Source organism: Coregonus lavaretus, assembly GCF_964263955.1.
Source record: "Coregonus lavaretus genome assembly, chromosome: 32".
Lineage (NCBI taxonomy): Eukaryota > Metazoa > Chordata > Actinopteri > Salmoniformes > Salmonidae > Coregonus > Coregonus lavaretus.
The window spans coordinates 11,681,251-11,704,923 of NC_140019.1; the positions used below are offsets into that span (position 1 = coordinate 11,681,251).

The 23,673-nt window shown below is 42.8% G+C and overlaps 4 protein-coding genes across 4 annotated transcripts; all 4 read right to left on the bottom strand.

Moving 5' to 3' along the window:
* Positions 1-1,352: 1,352 nt before the first annotated feature.
* On the bottom strand, positions 1,353-13,237 carry LOC311107684 (protocadherin alpha-4-like; the record flags this gene model as incomplete). The annotated part of the gene is made up of 3 exons (XM_084150204.1): positions 1,353-3,586; positions 10,241-10,394; positions 11,837-13,237. 3 exons carry the CDS (start codon positions 13,235-13,237, stop codon positions 1,353-1,355), a joined length of 3,789 nt encoding a protein of 1,262 aa, XP_084006330.1.
* Positions 13,238-14,844: 1,607 nt separating this feature from the next.
* Positions 14,845-17,202, bottom strand: LOC311107685 (protocadherin alpha-4-like; the record flags this gene model as incomplete). The annotated part of the gene is made up of 1 exon (XM_084150205.1): positions 14,845-17,202. One exon carries the CDS (start codon positions 17,200-17,202, stop codon positions 14,845-14,847), a length of 2,358 nt encoding a protein of 785 aa, XP_084006331.1.
* A 672-nt stretch (positions 17,203-17,874) lies between these two features.
* On the bottom strand, positions 17,875-20,307 carry LOC311107687 (protocadherin alpha-8-like; the record flags this gene model as incomplete). Its single annotated transcript, XM_084150207.1, has 1 exon — positions 17,875-20,307. One exon carries the CDS (start codon positions 20,305-20,307, stop codon positions 17,875-17,877), a length of 2,433 nt encoding a protein of 810 aa, XP_084006333.1.
* Positions 20,308-20,598: 291 nt separating this feature from the next.
* Positions 20,599-23,391, bottom strand: LOC311107688 (protocadherin alpha-4-like; the record flags this gene model as incomplete). Its single annotated transcript, XM_084150208.1, has 2 exons — positions 20,599-20,627; positions 20,991-23,391. The coding sequence occupies 2 exons, from the start codon at positions 23,389-23,391 to the stop codon at positions 20,599-20,601; spliced, it is 2,430 nt and encodes an 809-aa protein (XP_084006334.1).
* Positions 23,392-23,673: the final 282 nt, after the last annotated feature.

Consider the following 23,673-nt stretch of genomic DNA (forward strand, 5'->3'; position numbering starts at 1 on the left):
TAAATGAATCCAATAGAATATAGTCACATATCCATGAAACCTAAAAAAATTATCCGTTAGAGAGATCCTGTACACAACCTAGCCCTCTCCGTTCCACCACCATTTAAGTGTTTCTCGTCACAAAGCGCTCGGGAATAGTGACGCTATTCTCTTTTACATTCAGAGAGGAGGAGTCATGGAATATCAATTTCTGTGGTCTATTGCGACATCGTGTGTTGTATATAGCCTATATTACTAATGTAATATAAAAGTGTATATTATTTGACTAGTTAGAATATTGAGATAATCTCTAGTAGACGGTCTCATGTTGAACATTCACTACACGAAATGCCTATGTATTTAAAGGAAAAGCGTTCTATTCAATGCAAAACACAGACAAACTAGCTAAAGAAAAGTCAACCTAATATAATTAAATAAATGTTCAGATAGTCATGTTCTGATAACAATGACAAGCTATAACAATCAAAGGGGAGTAAAGGCTCCCGAGTGGCGCAGTGGTCTAAGGCACTGCAGCTCATCTCAGTGCTTGAGGCGTCACTACAGACTCCCTGGTTCGATTCCAGGCTGCATCACAACCGGCCGTGATTGGGAGTCCCATAGGGCGGCGCACAATTGGCCAAGCCTCTTCCAGTGTAGGCCGTCATTGTAAAGAAGATTTTGTTCTTAACTGACTTGCCTAGTTAAATAAAGGGAAAATAAAAAAAGACAGATGGGATATTGATATACAAAGCTCAAGGGGGTTTAACAGTGTGATGCTCCCTAGACCGCAAAGTAACAATTCTTAAACTTGAATTACCACCTTGAATCTATTCCATTACACCAGTGACAAGTATTAATCTAAAGAGAACACTGCTCCTATCAGCAGAGAGCAAAAACTGTTTCAGCACCACGGAAAGCACCCGGTAAGCTTTCACCGCTTGCTGAACATAGTCCGTTGGAAAAAAATGCGATGGATACAGATGCAGTAGGCATATGCACCTTTAGGCTGACAATGTCAATACTAGTTGTGTGGCCTATATCATCAATCTGAAAAAATTATGCATCTGTATATTTCCCATATGTTGTTTACGTTCCTGTGTATTTTCTCACAATACCCTACAAACTTATGACTTTGCTGGGGTTTGACACATTTACACATTCGTGAAGCGCAACAAAAATGTACAGCTTCATAAAAATCAATTTATACCTCATAGAGCATTGCACGCTTGGCGGAACCCTCAGCTCTGAAGTTTAACACGCATTCAGAACCATGGACAGCAACACTCGCTTTATGAAGCCAGGAGGCCATACATAGAGTGCAAAACAAAGCCAATGTGAAAACTCATGAGTTGATGGCTGTTTTCAACGTAATATCAACTTTGAAAACAATATTCTTTGACTGCGAGTTCAAAGGAGTAAAACAAATATGCTTCAACAGAAAATGTATAGGCCGGTTTATGTAGAGACCTTACCTTCTCTTTGTTGGGTAATGTTTGAGTCCTATTAAACGTGTCATTTCCATTAATACTGATCAGTTCTGCATCTGCAGGTGGATATGGCGCGGGGAAAACCACTACGTCACTCTTCAGTGTGTCTGAGCTGAAACACACGTCATACTGCTGAGTAGATTTAGAGTATGACCAGCTCCCGTCAGGATGTGTGGTGATCATTGGGGCGCTGTACCTGCTGAAATTGTCGTCTGTCCTGTGGCATTTTACAGCTATTAAACTGATGAGGCTCAGTAAAAATATCACTGACACCGAGGCAATGGCGATCAGCAAATACAGGTTTAAATCAGAGAAGCTCTCCTCCATTCTCGGTACATTTCTGAATTGAGTCTGGATTTCACCTGTACTTTCAACCACCACTACATCAATAGACACAGTCGCTGACAGTGAGGGTTCTCCGTTATCAGACACCAACACGACCAACGGGTGAGTTTTCAGGTCATTGTCACTCATTCGCCTCTTAGTCCTTAGTTCCCCGGTGCTGGTTCCGATTCGGAAGAGGTTGGTTCCCTTGGGCTCAGAGATGTGATAAGAAAGCAGCGCATTGTAGCCAGAGTCGGAGTCTACAGCCCTGATCTTGGCCACAAAGTAGCCCGCTTCAGCAGAATAGGGAATGTTCTCAGTGTTAACGGAGCCGTGCTCAGAATAGGGCGCGAGAATCCCAGGTCTGTTGTCATTCTCATCCAGGATAAAAACGTTCACTGTCACGTTGCTGCTGAGCGGAGGAACACCAGAGTCTGTGGCCTGAACTTTAAACTGGAAAGTTTTTATCTCCTCATAGTTAAAAGACTGCAGACTGACTATATCTCCTGTATCTGAGTTTATATTTACAGACGATGATATTGGTACACTTTTATCTAATAAAGAATATGTCATCTTTGCATTGTCATCTGAATCAGGATCAAAAGCAGACATCTTACAAATGACCTCACCTACCGGACTGTTCTCTTTGACATAAACATTAATCACGGGTTCTGAGAAGCGAGGAGCGTTGTCATTGACATCAGAAACGTCTACAGTAATAACGCTGGTGCTGGCGAGAGGCGGGGTCCCTTCATCCGTAGCTGTGATGGTGACATTATACTGAGAAGCACTCTCTTTGTCTAGAGGCCCATCAACCACTAGTGAATAATCGTTTTTATAATTCAATTTCAATTTAAAGGGCACTGGCCCAACAAGTTTACTGTTAGTGAGGCCATTTTTACCACCATCTTTATCTGTAACTGTCACCAAGGCGACCACTGTCCCTATCTCCGCATCCTCTTTCACTGGGCTCATGAGTGACGTCACATATATTTCTGGGAAATTGTCATTCAAATCAATAACTTCCACTAATAGTTTACCGTGTGCACTACGGGGTGATGAGCCTTGGTCAGTCGCCTGCACACGAATTTCATATGCAGGACTTTCCTCATAATCCAAACTTCCCTTAACTGTGATTTCTCCAGTGTCTGAATTTATATCAAACATATCAGAGGGGTTCACGTTACCACGTTTGATAAAGGAAAATACAACTTTACCGTTGACTCCCTCATCTAAATCTGTGGCATTTAGCTGAATCACTCTAGTTCCGAACGGAACATTTTCATTAACGCGAACCTTGTACAGCGGCTTACTGAACGTGGGTGAATTATCATTGGCATCAATTACATTCACTATTATCAGCAATGTCCCAGATCGTGGAGGTTTTCCTGCATCTACAGCAGTCAGTGTTAGCTGGATAACGGGTTGTTTCTCTCGGTCTAAAGCTTTCTGCAGCACTAACTCAGCAGACACACTCTGCTCTCCACCGCTCTGTACATCCAGGGAGAAGTGTTCACTCGGGCTCAGCTTGTAACTCTTTACCGAGTTACTGCCCGTGTCTGAATCAATTGCTATCGGTAAAAGGTATCGCTCGCCTGTGGATGATGATTCAGAAATGTTGAATGAGTAGAATTTTTCAAGGAAAGATGGTGCATTGTCATTTACGTCTAAAATATTAACCTCAATGCGGTGGAGCTGCGTAGGATGGCTCAATATGGCCTGTATGTTTAGCGAACACTTCATCGCATTCGAACAAAGCTCCTCTCGATCTATCCTCTCATTAATGTACAGAACCCCTGTTTTTAAATTGGCATCGAAATACCGCTTACTCTGTCCCGATACAATCCTTAAACCCCTCGACTCCAGTTCCTGTACATTAAGGTTTAAATCCTTAGCTAGATTCCCCACAAACGTGCCTTTGTCCACCTCCTCTGAAACGGAGTAAGAGATCTGCGCTGCAGACCAGTCAAATAAACAAAACAACGCGACGCACTGAATCCAAATGCTTTCTCTTTGTATTCGACGACCCATCGCTGCTTGTACAAAGCGTATTATTCCAGAAATCGAAGTCGCATGTCCATTAAAACCACAAAAATCCGTCAAGTAAGAGATCCACACAACCCAGCCCTCTTCCTCTCATCACAATTCGAGTGTTTCTCTTGACAAAGCGCTCCGGACATGTGACGGTGTTCTTTTTTCATTCAGAGAGGAGGAGTCATATAATATCAGTGACTCCTCTCCCATTCGTGGTCTATAGCGACACCATGTGTTACTTGTTTGATTTAATTAATATGTTTATACCACATCATTAACTTATTGTGATAGTAGTAAGCAAATAGAAAATATGACTGTAAACGTAGCCAGTGGCCAATGTTGTACTAACTATGAATCAACCACATGATAGAGTCAAGTTTGAATACAGTTGCTCAAATTGGGACGTGTAAAACGGTAAACACTGGGGAACAATTAAAATGAGTATCAATAGTCATGTAAAGTCGTGGTGATACAGGGTAGTAATAAGGACAGCTGACGAAGACTCAGGAAACCAAATACAGGAGGCCCTATTGATCGCCCATATAAAATAGAAAAATGCCATATTGAATGTTCATGGGGAAGATAAAGCAGAGAGCTAAAAATAGATTTCAAACCAACTTTCTACATCACTTGAATAAGTCAATTCCACTTTCAACGATGAAAAGCATCGATCCGAAAAGGCTTCTGCCCTTCGAAACGAAAGAAAGCTAACTGTTTCAGCACCACGGAGAGCGTCTGTGCTTTCACGGCTATGTTCTTATGCACATTTCCTAGCAATTTATGCCCACAAATATTCTCATAAGATATCAAAAACGAAATGTACCATGCAAACATATGTATGATAACTCTGAAACCATTTGATAAATCTCTGTCATTATCTCAAAAACTGCAGTACCGAAGCTGGAGTTTAAAACACATTCACACATTCCTGAAGCGTATTACTCTTACCTTCTCCTGGTTTGGTAATGTTTGAGTCCTGTTAAACGTGTCATTTCCATTAATACTGATCAGCTCTGCATCTGCAGGTGGATATGGTGCGGGGAAAACCACTACGTCACTCTTCAGTGTGTCTGAGCTGAAACACACGTCATACTGCTGAGTAGATTTAGAGTAAGACCAGCTCCCGTCAGGATGTGTGGTGATCATTGGGGCGCTGTACCTGCTGAAACTGTCGTCTGTCCTGTGGCATTTTACAGCTATTAAACTGATGAGGCTCAGTAAAAATATCACTGACACCGAGGCAATGGCGATCAGCAAATACAGGTTTAAATCAGAGAAGCTCTCCTCCGTTCTCGGTACATTTCTGAATTGAGTCTGGATTTCACCTGTACTTTCAACCACCACTACATCAATAGACACAGTCGCTGACAATGAGGGTTCTCCGTTATCAGAAACCAACACGACCAATGGGTGAGTTTTCAGGTCATTGTCACTCATTCGCCTCTTAGTCCTTATTTCCCCGGTGCTGGTTCCGATTCGGAAGAGGTTGGTTCCCTTGGGCTCAGAGATGTGATAAGAAAGCAGCGCATTGTAGCCAGAGTCGGAGTCTACAGCCCTGATCTTGGCCACAAAGTAGCCCGCTTCAGCAGAATAGGGAATGTTCTCAGTGTTAACGGAGCCGTGCTCAGAATAGGGCGCGAGAATCCCAGGTCTGTTGTCATTCTCATCCAGGATAAAAACGTTCACAGTCACGTTGCTGCTGAGCGGAGGAACGCCAGAGTCTGTGGCCTGAACTTTAAACTGGAAAGTTTTTATATCTTCATAGTTAAAAGACTGCAGACTGACTATATCTCCTGTATCTGAGTTTATATTTACAGACGATGATATTGGAACACTTTTATCTAATAACGAATACGTCATCTTTGCATTGTCATCTGAATCAGGATCAAAAGCAGACATCTTATAAATGACCTCACCTACCGGACTGTTCTCTTTGACATAAACATTAATCACGGGTTCTGAGAAGCGAGGAGCGTTGTCATTCACATCAGAAACGTGAACAGTAATAAAGCTGGTGCTGGAAAGAGGCGGGCTGCCTTCATCCGTAGCTGTGATGGTGACGTTATATTGAGAAGCGCTCTCCCTGTCCAGATGCCCATCTACCAGTAAAGAATAATCGTTTTTGTAGTTCGACTTTAGTTTGAAAGGAACAGACCCTACGAGTTTACAGTTACTGAAGCCATTTTTACCTCCATCTTTATCTGTAACTGTCACCAAGGCAACCACTGTCCCTATCTCAGCATCCTCCTTCACTGGGCTCATAAGTGACGTCACAGATATTTCGGGAGCATTGTCATTGATATCAATAATTTCAACCAACACTTTAGAGTAACCACTGCGGGCCGAGGGGCCTTGGTCTGTCGCTTGCACACGTATCTCATATGCTGCATTTTCCTCGTGATCTAAATTCGCCTTTACAGTAATCTCACCACTTTGTGAATCTATGGAGAACATGTCTGCATAGTTGACATTTCCACGCTTCATAAAGCTATATAACATGTCAGCGTTTGGACCCTCGTCTAAATCTGTAGCCTCTAACTTCAATATTTGTGTCCCTAAAGATACATTTTCATTAACACGGACCTTGTATAGTGATTTGCTAAATGTTGGCGAGTTATCATTGACATCTATTACGTGAACTATGATTTGTGACGTCCCAGATCTGGGAGGTTTTCCACCATCTAGAGCGGTCAGTGTGAGCTGGATCACAGGCTGTTTCTCTCGGTCTAAAGCTTTCTGCAGCACTAACTCAGCAGACACACTCTGCTCTCCACCGCTCTGTACATCCAGGGAGAAGTATTCATTCGGGCTCAGCTTGTAGCTCTTTACTGAGTTACTGCCCGTATCTGCGTCAATAGCTATAGGTAGAGGGTATCTCTCACCGGGTGAAGAAGATTCTGAAATGTTAAATGTATGATATTGTTCTAAGAATGACGGTGCATTGTCATTTGCATCAATAATATTTACTTCAATGCGGTGGAGAAGCATAGGATGGCTCAATATGGCCTGTATATTTAGAGAGCACTTTACCGTATTCGGACAAAGCTCCTCTCTGTCTATTCTCTCGTTAACGAACAGTGTCCCAGTTTTCAAATTAGCCTCGAAATACCTCTTACTCTGTCCGGAAACAATCTTTAGACCCCTTGACTCCAGTTCGTGTACATTCAGGTTTAAATCCTTAGCTAGATTCCCAACAAACGTGCCTTTGTCCACCTCCTCTGAAACGGAGTAAGAGATCTGCGCTGCAGACCAGTCAAATAAACAAAGCAACGCGACGCACTGAATCCAAACGCTTTCTCTTTGTCTTCGATGATCCATTGTAGCATGTATAGAAAAAAAATGAATCCAAAAAGTAAGGTCATGTATCCATCAAAACCCGAAATATTCCGTTATATGTTGGACATTCTGTACACAGCTCAGCCCTCTCCGTCTCATCACAACTCGACTGTTTCTCTTCACAAAGCGCTCTGCCAACCTTATTCTTTTTTTCCTTCAGAGGAGGAGTATTAAAATATCTGTGACTTCTCTGCTTTTCGTGGTCTATAGCGACACCATGTGTTACGTTTTTGATTTAATTCAATTTAAATACTATATAATGTACCTATTGTGATAGTAGTAAGCAAAAAAGCAAAGATCACTGTGTATAACCAGCGACCAATGTTGTCTCAAATCGGAATGAACTACACGATAGAGTCAACCACACCGTAGAGTCGAATTCGAATACACTCGCTCATGATAAGAACTGCAAAATGTGAAATGACAAACTTGGGAACATTTAAAACGAGTTTTTCTTATAGTCACGTATAAATAGTGGTAATAAAGGTTAGACATAAGGACAGCTGTCCTTATTTGAATGCACATAAAAACTGCCAGATTGAGAGTTAATGGGGAGACAAAGCAGAGAGAGAAACAAACAAAAAATAAAACAAATGTTCTACCACTTGAATGAGTCCATTCCACTTTCAACGATGATAAGCATTGATTCGAAAAGGTCACTGCCCTTCGAAACCAAAGTACACTAACCGTTTCACCACCACCGACAGCGTCCGTACTTTCACAGCGATGTTCTTTTGCACATTGTACAGTATGCCAATACATATTCTCATACGACATAAAAAATAAAATTGACCATGCAAACACGTGTAGGCTTATAAGTCTGAAACCATGATACAACTACAATTGACAAATGTCTGTAATTTTCCCCAAAACTGCAATACCAAACCGTGCTGGGGTTTAAAAAAACATTTACACATTCGTGAAGCATGTTACTCTTACCTTCTCTTTGTTGGGTAATGTCTGAGTCCTGTTAAACGTGTCATTTCCATTAATACTGATCAGTTCTGCATCTGCAGGTGGATATGGCGCGGGGAAAACCACTACGTCACTCTTCAGTGTGTCTGAGCTGAAACACACGTCATACTGCTGAGTAGATTTAGAGTAAGACCAGCTCCCGTCAGGGTGTGTGGTGATCATTGGGGCGCTGTACCTGCTGAAACTGTCGTCTGTCCTGTGGCATTTTACAGCTATTAAACTGATGAGGCTCAGGAAAAATATCACTGACACCGAGGCAATGGCGATCAGCAAATACAAGTTTAAATCAGAGAAGCTCTCCTCCTTTCTCGGTACATTTCTGAATTGAGTCTGGATTTCACCTGTACTTTCAACCACCACTACATCAATAGACACAGTCGCTGACAGTGAGGGTTCTCCGTTATCAGAAACCAACACGACCAATGGGTGTGTTTTCAAGTCATTGTCACTCATTCGCCTCTTAGTCCTCAGTTCCCCGGTGCTGGTTCCGATTCGGAAGAGGTTGGTTCCCTTGGGCTCAGAGATGTGATAAGAAAGCAGCGCATTGTAGCCAGAGTCGGAGTCTACAGCCCTGATCTTGGCCACAAAGTAGCCCGCTTCAGCAGAATAGGGAATGTTCTCAGTGTTAATGGAGCCGTGCTCAGAATAGGGCGCGAGAATCCCAGGTCTGTTATCATTCTCATCCAGGATAAAAACGTTCACAGTCACGTTGCTGCTGAGCGGAGGAACACCAGAGTCTGTGGCCTGAACTTTAAAATTGAACGTTTTTACCTCCTCATAGTTAAAAGACTGCAGGCTGACTATATCTCCTGTCACTGAATTTATATTGACCATTGTAGACAGCGGTACTGAGTTGCTGTTACTCTCTAAGAATGAGTAGGTCACCTGACCATTTTCATTGACGTCAACATCAACTGCCGACACTGTTTTGATTATCTCACCTACTGGACTGTTCTCTTTGACATAAACATTAATCACGGGTTCTGAGAAGCGAGGAGCGTTGTCATTGACATCAGAAACGTCTACAGTAATAACGCTGGTGCTGGAGAGAGGTGGAGTCCCTTCATCCGTAGCTGTGATGGTGACATTATACTGAGAAGCGCTCTCTCTGTCAAGATGCCCATCTACAACTAACGAATAATAATTTTTATAGTTTGTCTCCAATTTAAAAGGGACTTTATTCTCAACTTCACAATGGACAACTCCATTTTTGCCACCATCTTTATCACTGACTGATACGAGAGCAATGGCAGTGCCAACCTTAGCGTCCTCCTTCACTCTGTCTAAGAGTGACGTCACAGTGATCTCAGGGACATTGTCGTTGAGGTCCACCACTTCGACCAGCACTTTACAATGTGCTGCCATCGGGGGCTGGCCTCTATCGCTTGCCTCTACACGGATCTCAAACGCTTTTCTTTCCTCGAAGTCAATATTGCTTTTTACTGTTATAACGCCAGAGGTGGGGTCGATTTCAAATATATCTAGAATACGGTCTTGATCTTTATTCCTAAGAGAGTAAACAATCTCACTATTTGCACCTTCATCAGCATCCGTCGCGTTCACAGTGATTACCGTTGTTCCTATGAGCACATTCTCGGAAATTCGAGTCTTATACAAAGAGCTACTAAATACCGGAAGGTTATCGTTAATATCTAAAATATTAATTATAATCTGTGACGTGCCAGACCTCTGTGGATTTCCTCCATCTATAGCGGTCAGTGTGAGTTTTATCACAGGTTGTTTCTCTCGGTCTAAAGCTTTCTGCAGCACTAACTCAGCAGACACACTCTCTCCTCCTTTGTGTATGTCAAGAGAGAAGTATTCATTAGGACTAAGCTTGTATGTGCTTACAGTATTCTTACCAACATCCAAATCAGAGGCCTCTGATAAAGTGAATTTAACTCCAGGTAAAGTGCTCTCAGCAACGTTTATAGTTTGTGATTTCGCACTAAATGACGGAGCGTTATCATTAACATCTACAATATTCATTTCTAAACGGTAAAGCTTCAACGGATTGTTGATTACGGCCTCTACACTGACTATACATTTGAGATCCTCTGCACAGAGCTCCTCTCTGTCTATTCTCTCATTCACATAGAGAACACCAGTCTTTAGATTTACCTCGAAATACTTTCTCTTGGACCCAGTGACAATCTGAAACATACGCGACTCCAAATCCTGGATATTGAGGTTCAGATCCTTAGCGATATTTCCCACGGAAGTCCCCGGGTTTACCTCCTCTGAGACGGAGTAGGAGAGCTGCCCGGACACCGCTTCCCAGTAACATTCCAGCAGCAAAAGCACTAAATACGTCACAATAGATATCCTTCCATTCAGTAAAGGCATAATTCCATCGAAAGTGAGCCGATCATAGATACAAAGAGAAGAATATCCGTCAAACAATCAAAGCATCGAAAAAATGTACGTGTCAAATTCAGCTTAATTTCAACACGCTTAACACCTATGTGTACTCCGCTCCGACCAGTCTCCCTCTCGTCCTGCATCTCTTTGTAACAAAGCCCCGAGAAATCTCTTCTCCCTCTGAAACTGGGAGGGGTCTCGAGACCAAATATTATATCTCAATGTCATGGTCAACAGTGACGCCAAGTGGTAAATGTATGAGCTTCAGAAAATCACAATAAATTACATGACACCCAAACACAAGCTAAGCATGATGACTATACTATTCTGAACAAAAATATAAACGCAACATGCAACAATTTCAAAGATTTTACTGACTTACAGTTCACATAAAGAAATCAGTCAATTGAAATAAATGTGTTAGGCACTAATCTATGGATTTCACATGACTGGGCATGGTTGCAGCCATGGGTGGGCCTTGGAGGGCCTAGACCCACCCACTTGGGAGCCATGCCCAGCCATTCCGAATTAGTTTTTCCCTGAAATACTCCTCAGCAATAAGCCCCCCCCCCCCCCCAATTCTCTGCCAACAGATCTGGTGGACATTCATGTAGTCAGCATGCCAATTGCACGCTCCCTCACAACTTGAGAGATCTGTGGCATTGTGCTGTGTGACAAAATTGCACATTTTTAAAATTGCCTTTTATTGTACCCAATACAAGGTGCACCTGTGTAATGATCATGCTGTTTAATCAGCTTCTTGATATGCCACACCTGTCAGGTGGATGGATTATCTTGGCAAAGGAGAAATGCTCACTAACAGGGATATAAACAAATTTGTGCACAACATTTTTGAGAAATAAGCTTTTTGTGCATATGGAACATTTCTGGGATCTTTTGTTTCAGCTCATGAAACATGTGACCAACACTTCACATGTTGCGTTTATATTTTTGTTCAGTGTTTATCTGTGCACTTGTGTAAGTTATGTTTACTATAACAAGGTCTACTAAATATACTAGGGCAAGCAAAGCCCTCCATTGGATAAAAAACCTGGCAAAAGCGGACAGCACACAAATTGGTGCGTTTCAGCCATGGACAGCGGACACATTATCCTCTAGATAGGGGGCGGCTTGTGAACATTTTTGCAACTTGTTAAAGCAGTAAGTTCCCAATTATTTAACTGATTACTTAAAGGAGACAGAGAAAGCAAAGAACAACGTCATAGATATACATTGGGAAGCACACCAAAGCATACACATTGCTAGCAAAGGGATGGGATGGAAACTGATTTCTGTGTTTAATTTTTTTTATACACATTCGTGAAGCATGTTACTCTTACCTTCTCTTTGTTGGGTAATGTTTGAGTACTGTTAAACGTGTCATTTCCATTAATACTGATCAGTTCTGCATCTGCAAGTGGATTTGGCGCGGGAAAAACCATTACGTCACTCTTCATTGTGTCTGAGCTGAAACACACGTCATACTGCTGAGTAGATTTAGAGTAAGACCAGCTCCCGTCAGGGTGTGTGGTGATCATTGGGGCGCTGTACCTGCTGAAACTGTCGTCTGTCCTGTGGCATTTTACAGCTATTAAACTGATGAGGCTCAGTAAAAATATCACGGACACCGAGGCAATGGCGATCAGCAAATACAGGTTTAAATCAGAGAAGCTCTCCTCTTTTCTCGGTACGTTTCTGTATTGAGTCTGGATTTCACCTGTACTTTCAACCACCACTACGTCAATAGACACAGTCGCTGACAGTGAGGGTCCTCCGTTATCAGAAACCAACACGACCAACGGGTGTGTTTTCAAGTCATTGTCACTCATTCGCCTCTTAGTCCGTATTTCCCCGGTGCTGGTTCCGATTCGGAAAAGGTTGGTTCCCTTGGGCTCAGATATGTGATAAGAAAGCAGCGCATTGTAGCCAGAGTCGGAGTCTACAGCCCTGATCTTGGCCACAAAGTAGCCCGCTTCAGCAGAATAGGGAATGTTCTCAGTGTTAACGGAGCCGTGCTCAGAATAGGGCGCGAGAATCCCAGGACTGTTGTCATTCTCATCCAGGATAAAAACGTTCACAGTCACGTTGCTGCTAAGCGGAGGAACACCATAATCTGTAGCCTGAACTTTAAACTGGAATTGTTTTATCTCCTCATAGTTAAAAGACTGCAGGCTGACTATATCTCCAGTCACTGAGTTTATATTGACCATTGTAGACAGCGGAAGTGAGTTGCTGTTGCTCTCTAATAATGAGTAGGTCAGCTGACCATTTTCATTGACATCGGCATCAACTGCAGACACGGTTTGAATTACATCTCCTACCGGACTGTTCTCTTTCACATAAACATTCATCATGGGTTCTGAGAAGCGAGGAGCGTTGTCATTCACATCAGAAACGTGTACAGTAATAACGCTGGTGCTGGAGAGAGGCGGGGTCCCATCATCCGTAGCTGTGATGTTGACATTGTACTGAGACGCACTCTCTCTGTCAAGATGCCCATCGACCACTAAAGAATAATAATTTTTATAGTTGGTCTCTAACTTAAAGGGGACCTTATTCATAACCTTACAATGTACCACCCCGTTTTTGCCACCATCTTTATCGAGGACTGACACGAGAGCAATGACAGTGCCAAACTTAGCGTCCTCTTTCACTGTGTCTAAGAGTGACCTCACAGTAATTTCAGGGGCATTGTCGTTGAGGTCCACCACTTCGACCAGCACTTTACAGTGTGCTGCCATTGGGGGCTGGCCTCTATCGCTTGCCTGCGCACGGATCTCAAATGCAGTATGTTCTTCAAAGTCAATTTTACCTTTAACTGTAATTGTCCCCGTTTTTGGCTCAATATCGAAAATCTCGAGGATATGATCCTTCTCATTTTTGCTGATAGAGTAAACAACTTCACTATTCGTACCCTCATCTAAGTCTGTCGCATTTAAAGTTATGACAGTTGTTCCTATTGGTGTATTTTCAATAATAAGTGTCTTATACAATGACGTAGCGAAAACTGGAGCGTTATCATTAATATCCAGAACATTAACTATTACTTCCAATGTACCTGACCTTGCTGGATTTCCTCCATCTAAAGCGGTCAGTGTGAGCTGGATCACATGCTGTTTCTCTCGGTCTAAAGCATTCTGCAGCACTAACTCAGCAGACACACTCTCACCCCCTTTGTGCACCGCTAAGGAAAAATGCTCGCTAGGGCCAAGTTTGTATGTATTGAGAGCATTCTTTCCAACATCTACATCAGATGCGTCTAACAACGGAAATCGTACCCCTGGAAAAGTGTTTTCAGCAATGTCTATAGTTTGTGATTTGGCTCGGAAAGATGGAGCATTATCATTAACATCTAAAATATTAATTTCTACACGGTAGAGTTTCAACGGATTGTTTATAACGGCCTCTACACTGACTGTACATTTAGGCGCATTTGCACAGAGCTCCTCCCTGTCTATTCTCTCATTCACATAGAGAACACCAGTCTTTAGATTTACCTCGAAATACTTTCTCTTGGACCCGGTGATAATCTGAAACATACGCGACTCCAACTCCTGGACATTGAGATTTAGATCCTTAGCGATATTTCCTACAGAAGTCCCCGGGTTTACCTCCTCTGAGATCGAGTAGGAGAGCTGCCCGGATACCGCTTCCCAGTAACACTCCAGCAGCACAAGCACTAAATACGTCACAATAGAGCTCCTTCTATTCGGTAAAAACATAATTCCATCGAACATGAGCAAAGCATAGATCCAAAGATACGAATATCTGTCAAACAATCAAAGCTTCGAGAAATACGTTTCAAATCCAGAATTTATAAACGGTAAACACTGATGTGGCCTCCGACCAGTCTCTGTCTCTCTCTCTCATCCTGCGTCTCTTTGTAACAAAGCCCCGAGAAATGTACTCACCCTCTGAAACTGGGAGGGGCCTGGAGACACCAAATACAATATCTCATTGCCACGGTCAACAGTGACGCCACGTGGGGAATGTACGCATGGATATATGAGCTTAGATGACATTACATTCCAGAAAACCCAGACACAAGTCAAGGCTAATGATCATAATATCTGATTACATGTGTAAGTTCATATCAGTAGTTCTAATAAATGTACTAAGCGCAATCACTTCATTAGTTCAAACACCAAGAAAAATACAATTTTTCGTTTCAGCACCATGGACAGCACATTGGTGTTTCTGTTTACAACAGGTAAATAAAACGGCATTTTTACAACTTACATAGGCAGTAAAATGTACATTAACGACCACACCATCAAAAATACCTTAAAATGCACAAGAAAGCAGAGTAAATGCTCAGTAAATGACAGGAGAACAAAATATTGATGTACTAATTGAAAACATTATGTCTTACCTTGTCTTTGTTGGGCAATGTTTGAGTCCTGTTAAACGTGTCATTTCCATTAATACTGATCAGTTCTGCATCTGCAGGTGCAAATGGCGCGGGGAAAACCACTACGTCACTCTTCAGTGTGTCTGAACTGAAACACACGTCATACTGCTGAGTAGATTTAGAGTAAGACCAGCTCCCGTCAGGGTGTGTGGTGATCATTGGGGCGCTGTACCTGCTGAAACTGTCGTCTGTCCTGTGGCATTTTACAGCTATTAAACTGATGAGGCTCAGTAAAAATATCACTGACACCGAGGCAATGGCGATCAGCAAATACAGGTTTAAATCAGAGAAGCTCTCCTCCATTCTCGGTACATTTCTGAATTGAGTCTGGATTTCACCTGCACTTTCAACCACCACTACGTCAATAGACACAGTCGCTGACAGTGAGGGTTCTCCGTTATCAGAAACCAACACGACCAACGGGTGAGTCTTCAGGTCATTGTCACTCATTCGCCTCTTAGTCCTTAGTTCCCCGGTGCTGGTTCCGATTCGGAAGAGGTTGGTTCCCTTCGGCTCAGAGACGTGATAAGAAAGCAGCGCATTGTAGCCAGAGTCGGAGTCTACAGCCCTGATCTTGGCCACAAAGTAGCCCGCTTCAGCAGAATAGGGAATGTTCTCAGTGTTAACGGAGCCGTGCTCAGAATAGGGCGCGAGAATCCCAGGACGGTTGTCATTCTCATCCAGGATAAAAACGTTCACTGTCACGTTGCTGCTAAGCGGAGGAACACCAGAGTCTGTGGCCTGAACTTTAAACTGGAAAGTTTTTATTTCCTCATAGTTAAAAGACTGCAGGCTGACTATATCTCCAGTGACTGAGTTGATATTGACCATTGTAGATAGCGGTACTGAGTTTTTTTTACTCTCTAAGAATGAGTAGGTCACCTGACTATTTTCATTGACGTCAGCATCAACTGCAGACACGGTTTTAATGACATCTCCTACCTCACTGTTCTCTTTCACATAAACATTAATCACGGGTTCTGAGAAGCGAGGAGCGTTGTCATTCACATCAGAAACGTGTACAGTAATAACGCTGGTGCTGGAGAGAGGTGGAGTCCCTTCATCCGTAGCTGCGATGGTAACATTGTAATGAGAAGCGCTCTCTCTGTCTAGAGGACCATCTACAACTAATGAATAATAGTTTTTATAGTTTGTTTCCAATTTAAAAGGGACTTTATTCTGAACATCACAATGGACAACTCCGTTTTGTCCACCATCTTTATCGAGAACTGACACGATGGCAATGGCAGTGCCAACCTTAGCGTCCTCCATCACTGTGTCTAAGAGTGATGCCACAGTGATCTCAGGGGCATTGTCGTTGATGTCTAATACTTCAATCAACAATTTGGAGTGAGATGTCATCGGAGAGTTGGCCCCATCATTTGCTTGAAGACGGATTTCAAAAGCTTTGTTTTCTTCAAAATCTATATTTCTTTTGTTTGTAACCATCCCAGTTTTTGCGTCTACTACAAAAATATCAGCAAAGTTGCCTTTTCCAAACTCGCTAAATGAAAAGAATACTTCACCATTTGGTCCTTCATCTAAATCAGTAGCATTTAGTGTTATTATCGAGTTTCCAATCGGTACGTTTTCATAAACACTGGCTTTGTATAGCGATTTACTGAAAACAGGGGGGTTGTCGTTTATGTCCAACACATTAACTATAACAGCCATGCTGCCAGACTTCGGTGGATTTCCTCCATCTACAGCGGTCAGTGTGAGTTTTATCACAGGCTGTTTCTCTCGGTCTAAAGCTTTCTGCAGCACTAACTCAGCAGACACACTCTCTCCTCCTTTGTGTGTAGCCAGAGAGAAATATTCATTGGGACTAAGCTTGTACATACTAACAGTATTCTTACCAACATCCGCATCATGAGAGGATTTTAGGGGGACTTTAGCACCGGCTAATGTGTTTTCTGTTATATTTATATACTGTGACCTCGTAGGAAAAGACGGGGAATTATCATTAACGTCTAGAATATTTATTTCTATTCGATAAAGCTTCAACGGATTGCTGATAACGGCCTCTACACTGACTGTACATGTCAGATCCTCCGCACAGAGCTCCTCTCTGTCTATTCTCTCTTTCACATAGAGAACACTACTCTTTAGATTTACCTCAAAATACTTTCTCTTGGACCCGGTGACAATCTGAAACATACGCGACTCCAACTCCTGGACATTGAGGTTTAGATCCTTAGCGATATTTCCCACTGAAGTCCCCGGGGCTACCTCCTCTGAGACGGAGTAGGAAAGCTGCCCTGACACCGCTTCCCAGTAACACTCCAGCAGCATAAGCAAAAAATATGGCACAATAGAGCTCCTTCTATTCAGTAAATACATAATTCCATCGAACGTGAGCCAAGCATAGATCAAAAGAGATCAATCAAAGCATAAAACAATATATTAATCAAATCCAATTGAATTTCTACACGGTAAACACCGATGTGACCTTCGACAACCGTCTCTCTCTCGTTCATCGTCTCTTTATAACAAAGCCCCGAGAAATCTCCTCACCCTCTGAAGCTGGGAGGAGCCTCGAGACTCAAATATATAATCTCAAAGCCACGGTCAACAGTGACGCCACGTGGTACCGGAACGAGTTTACAATAATTCAGAAAAACACATTATTCTATTACACAAAGGCACAATCTGAGCATGATAACAATGATATATCTGAGCACATAATGGAAGTTCTGCTCAAAATGCCAGGGTCTACTAAATACAGGCCTACAAAGGGCAAAACAGCTATTCGTTCTAGTAAAAAAACAACGTTTGACCACGATGGGTTTCAGCACCATGGACAGCGCACCCAAGTTTGAATTTACAGCACGTAAAAACCAAGCCGTATTAACAACTTGTAAAGGAAATAAGAAGTCCATTATTTCACTGAACATTCAGATGAGACAGTGAAGTATATGTCAGCGTCATCAAAACATTGAGAAGCATAAAACAAGGAAAACATGTTTAGTAAAAAATAGAAAAAGGATTACTGTGTTTAGAGAAAACTGTATTTCTTACCTTTTCTTTGTTGGGTAATGTTTGAGTCCTGTTAAACGTGTCGTTGCCATTAATACTGATCAGTTCTTCATCTGCAGGTGGATACTGCACGGGGAAAACTACTATATCACTCTTCATTGTGTCTGAGCTGAAACATACGTCATACTGCTGAGTAGATTTAGAGTAAGACCAGCTCCCGTCAGGATGTGTGGTGATCATTGGGGCGCTGTACCTGCTGAAATTGTCGTCTGTCCTGTGGCATTTTACAGCTATTAAACTGATGAGGCTCAGTAAAAATATCACTGACACCGAGGCAATGGAGATCAGCAAATACAGGTTTAAATCAGAGAAGTTATCCTCCTTTCTCGGTACATTTGTGAATTGAGTCTGGATTTCACCTGTACTTTCAACCACCACTACATCAATAGACACAGTCGCTGACAGTGAGGGTTCTCCATTATCAGAAACCAACACGACCAATGGGTGAGTTTTCAGATCGATGTCACTCATTCGCCTCTTAGTCCTTAGTTCCCCGGTGCTGGTTCCGATTCGGAAGAGGTTGGTTCCCTTGGGCTCAGAGATGTGATAAGAAAGCAGCGCATTGTAGCCAGAGTCGGAGTCTACAGCCCTGATCTTGGCCACAAAGTAGCCCGCTTCAGCAGAATAGGGAATGTTCTCAGTGTTAACGGAGCCGTGCTCAGAATAGGGCGCGAGAATCCCAGGACGGTTGTCATTCTCATCCAGAATAAAAACGTTCACAGTCACGTTGCTGCTGAGAGGAGGAACACCAGAATCTGTGGCCTGTATTTCAAACTGGAAGGTTTTTATCTCCTCATAGTTAAAAGACTGCAGGCTGACTATATCTCCAGTCACAGAGTTTATATTGACCATTGTAGACTGCAGCACTGAGTTGCTGTTACTCTCTAAGAATGAGTAGGTCACCTGACCATTTTCATTGACGTCAGCATCAAATGCTGACACTGTTTTGATTATCTCACCTACCGGACTGTTCTCTTTCACATAAACATTAATCACGGGTTCTGAGAAGCGAGGAGCGTTGTCATTCACATCAGAAACGTGAACAGTAATAACGCTGGTGCTGGAGAGAGGCGGGGTCCCTTCATCCGTAGCTGTGATGGTGACATTATACTGAGAAGCACTCTCTCTGTCAAGAGGCCCATCAACCACTAGCGAATAATAGTTTTTATAGTTAGTCTCTAACTTAAAAGGGACTTTATTCTGAACATCACAATGGACAACTCCATTTTTCCCACCATCTTTATCGAGAACTGACACAATAGCAATTGCAGTGCCAACCTTGGCGTCCTCCTTCACTGTGTCTAAGAGTGACGTCACAGTGATCTCAGGGGCATTGTCGTTGAGGTCCACCACTTCTACCAGCACTTTACAATGCGCTGCCATCGGGGGCTGGCCTCTGTCACTCGCCTGAGCACGGATCTCAAAGGCAGGGATTTCTTCAAAGTCAATATTCCCTTTAACTGTAATGATACCTGTTTTAGAGTCTATTTGAAAAATATCTAAGAAATGGTCCTGTTCCTTGCTCCTAAGAGAGTACACAATTTCACTATTTGTACCTTCATCGACATCGGTTGCATTCAAAGTGATGATTGTTGTACCGAGGGGTAGATTTTCCAAAATTCGAGTCTTATATAATGAACTGCTAAAAACTGGAGCATTATCATTGTTATCCAAAACATTAACAATAATCTTTGAAGTACCAGACTTCGGAGGGTTTCCCCCATCTACAGCGGTCAGTCTGAGATGGATCACAGGCTGTTTTTCTCGGTCTAAAGCTTTTTGCAGCACTAACTCAGCAGACACACTCTCTCCTTCTTTGTGTGTATCAAGCGAGAAGTATTCATTCGGACTAAGCTTGTATGTACTAACAGTATTCTTCCCCACATCAGCATCAGAGGCCTCTGACAGAGCGAATCTTAGTCCAGGTAATGTGCTCTCAGCAATGTCTAAAGATTGTGATTTTATTCTAAAAGACGGATCATTATCATTAACGTCTAAAATATTAATTTCTAAACGGTAAAGCTTCAACGGATTGTTTATAACGGCCTCTACACTGACTGTACATTTCAAAGACTTCGCACAGAGCTCCTCTCGGTCTATTCTCTCATTCACATAGAGAACACCAGTATTTAGATTTACCTCGAAATACTTTCTCTTGGACCCGGTGACAATCTGAAACATACGCGACTCCAAATCCTGGACATTGAGGTTTAGGTCCTTAGCGATATTTCCCACAGAAGTCCCCGGGTTTACCTCCTCTGAAACAGAGTAGGAGAGCTGCCCGGATACCGCTTCCCAGTAACACTCCAACAGCAAAAGCACTAAATACGTCACAATAGAGCTCCTATTCGGTAAAGACATAATTCCATCGAATGTGAGCCAAGCATAGATCGAAAGAGATGAATTTCCGTGAAACAATCAAATCATCGAAAAAATATATGTATCAAATCCAGCTGAATTTCAACACGGTAAACGCCGATGCAGCCTCTCTTCATCCTGCGTCTCTTTGTAACAAAGCCCGGAGAAATTTCCTCACCCTCTGAAACTGGGAGGGGCCTCGAGACAGCAAATACAATATCTCAATGCCACGGTCAACAGTGACGCCAAATGGGGAATGTATGAGCTTACACTAACTCAGAAAAACATATTAGCCTACATGTCATGACACACAAACACAAAATCTGAATGAAGACCATAATATCAGAGCACATGTAGGGCTATCTTCTTTTTAATATGAAAAGTTCTAAATGGAGTAATGGCAAAAGCCGCATCTACTACATTAGTTCAAACAACTGGCAAAAGCAGGCAGTGAAAGTCCGTGACACGTTTCAGCACCTTGGACAGAGCAAGTATGTTTCTCTTGACAGCGAGCGAAAAGCAAGGAGTTATTACAACTTGTAAAGGCAGTAAGAGCTCTATTATTCATTTGAAGTAATTTCAATGAGAAAGCGAAACAAAAGACTACGTCATCCAAACACAATGAAAAGTACACCAAAGCAAATGTATATTTTTAGGATAGGAGAAAATCGGATTTCTGGTATGACTGAAAACGTAATTTCTTACCTTGTCTTTGTTGGGTAATGTTTGAGTCCGGTTAAAGGTGTCATTTCCATTAATACTGATCAGTTCTGCATCTGCAGGTGGATATGGCGCGGGGAAAACCACTACGTCACTCTTCAGTGTGTCTGAGCTGAAACACACGTCATACTGCTGAGTAGATTTAGAGTAAGACCAGCTCCCGTCAGGGTGTGTGGTGATCATTGGGGCGCTGTACCTTCTGAAACTGTCGTCTGTCCTGTGGCATTTCACAACTATTAAACTGATGAGGCTCAGTAAAAATATCACTGACACCGAGGCAATGGAGATCAGCAAATAGAGGTTTAAATCAGAGAAGCTCTCCTCCTTTCTCGGTACATTTCTGAATTGAGTATGGATTTCACCTGTACTTTCAACCACCACTACGTCAATAGACACAGTCGCTGACAGTGAGGGTTCTCCGTTATCAGAAACTAACACGACCAATGGGTGAGTCTTCAGGTCATTGTCACTCATTCTCCTCTTAGTCCTTAGTTCCCCGGTGCTGGTTCCGATTCGGAAGAGGTTGGTTCCCTTCGGCTCAGAGACGTGATAAGAAAGCAGCGCATTGTAGCCAGAATCGGAGTCTACAGCCCTGATCTTGGCCACAAAGTAGCCCGCTTCAGCAGAATAGGGAATGTTCTCAGTGTTAACGGAGCCGTGCTCAGAATAGGGCGCGAGAATCCCAGGACTGTTGTCATTCTCATCCAGAATAAAAACGTTCACAGTCACGTTGCTGCTGAGAGGAGGAACACCACAGTCTGTGGCCTGAACTTTAAAATTGAACGTTTTTACCTCCTCATAGTTAAAAGACTGCAGGCTGACTATATCTCCAGTCACTGAATGTATATTGACCATTGTAGACAGCGGTAGTGAGTTGCTGTTACTCTCTAAGAATGAGTAGGTCACCTGACCATTTTCATTGACGTCAGCATCAAATGCCGACACTGTTTTGATTATCTCGCCTACCGGACTGTTCTCTTTCACATAAACATTCATCACGGGTTCTGAGAAGTGAGGAGCGTTGTCATTCACATCAGAAACGTGAACAGTAATAACGCTGGTGCTGGAGAGAGGCGGGGTCCCTTCATCCGTAGCTGTGATGGTGACATTATACTGAGAAGCGCTCTCTCTGTCAAGAGGCCCATCGACCACTAAAGAATAATAATTGTTATAGTTAGTCTCTAACTTAAAAGGGACCTTATTCTTCACCTTACAATGAACAACTCCGTTTTTTCCACCATCTTTATCGAGGACTGACACGAGAGCAATGACAGTGCCCTCCTTAGCGTCCTCCTTCACTGTGTTTAAGAGTGACGTCACAGTGATCTCAGGGGCATTGTCGTTGAGGTCCACCACTTCGACCAGCACTTTACAATGTGCTGCCATCGGGGGCTGGCCTCTATCACTCGCCTGCGCCCGTATCTCAAAGGCAGGGTGTTCCTCAAAATCTATTTTGCCTTGAACTGTTAATGTCCCTGTAGTTGGGTCAATGTAGAAGACATCTAATATATGGTCCTGATCTTTTTTGCTCAGAGAATATATTATTTCACTGTTCGCTCCTTCATCTGCATCTGTTGCGTTAAGAGTTAATAATGTTGTCCCAGTCGGAACATTTTCTAAAACGCGAGTCTTATACAACGATTTTGTAAATACTGGAGTGTTGTCGTTATTATCCAAAACAATAACAGTAATTTCCGAGGTGCCTGACTTCGGAGGATTTCCTCCATCTACAGCGGTCAGTGTGAGCTGGATCACAGGCTGTTTCTCTCGGTCTAAAGCTTTCTGCAGCACTAAGTCAGCAGACACACTCCCTCCTCCTTTATGCACCGCTAAGGAAAAATGTTCATTAGAACTAAGCTTGTATGTATTGACACCATTCTTCCCCACATCAGCATCATATGCCGATAGTAGGGGGAATCTAACACCAGACAACGTGCTCTCTGCAATGTCTATACTTTGTGATTTAGCACTGAAAGACGGTGCATTATCATTTGCATCTAAAATATTAATTTCTAAACGGTAAAGCTTCAACGGATTGTTGATAACGGCCTCTACACCCACAATACATTTCGGAGCCTTCGCACAGAGCTCCTCTCTGTCTATTCTCTCATTCACATAGAGAACACCAGTCTTTAGATTTACATCAAAATACTTTCTCTTGGACCCGGTGACAATCTGAAACATACGGGACTCCAAATCCTGGATATTGAGGTTTAGATCCTTAGCGACATTTCCCACAGAAGTCCCCGGGTTTACCTCCTCTGAAACAGAGTAGGAGAGCTGCCCGGATACCGCTTCCCAGTAACACTCCAACAGCACAAGCACTACATACGTCACAATAGAGCTCCTTCTATTCGGTAAAGACATAATTCCATCGAACGTGAGCCAAGCATAGATCCAAAGAGATGAAATTATGTTTTAAAAATCAAGGTTTTGAATAAGGTGTTTGTCAAATCCGGATGCATCTGTAGACTGTATAAACGGACTGATCTATCCTCCGACTAGTCTCTCTCACGTCCTGCGTCTCTTTGTAACAAAGCCTCAAAATATCTCCTCACCCTCTGAAACCGGGAGGGACCTAGAAAGATCCGTGAACATTTCTCACACTAACGGTCAACAGTGACGACAAGTGGTGGAAAAGGTGACGTA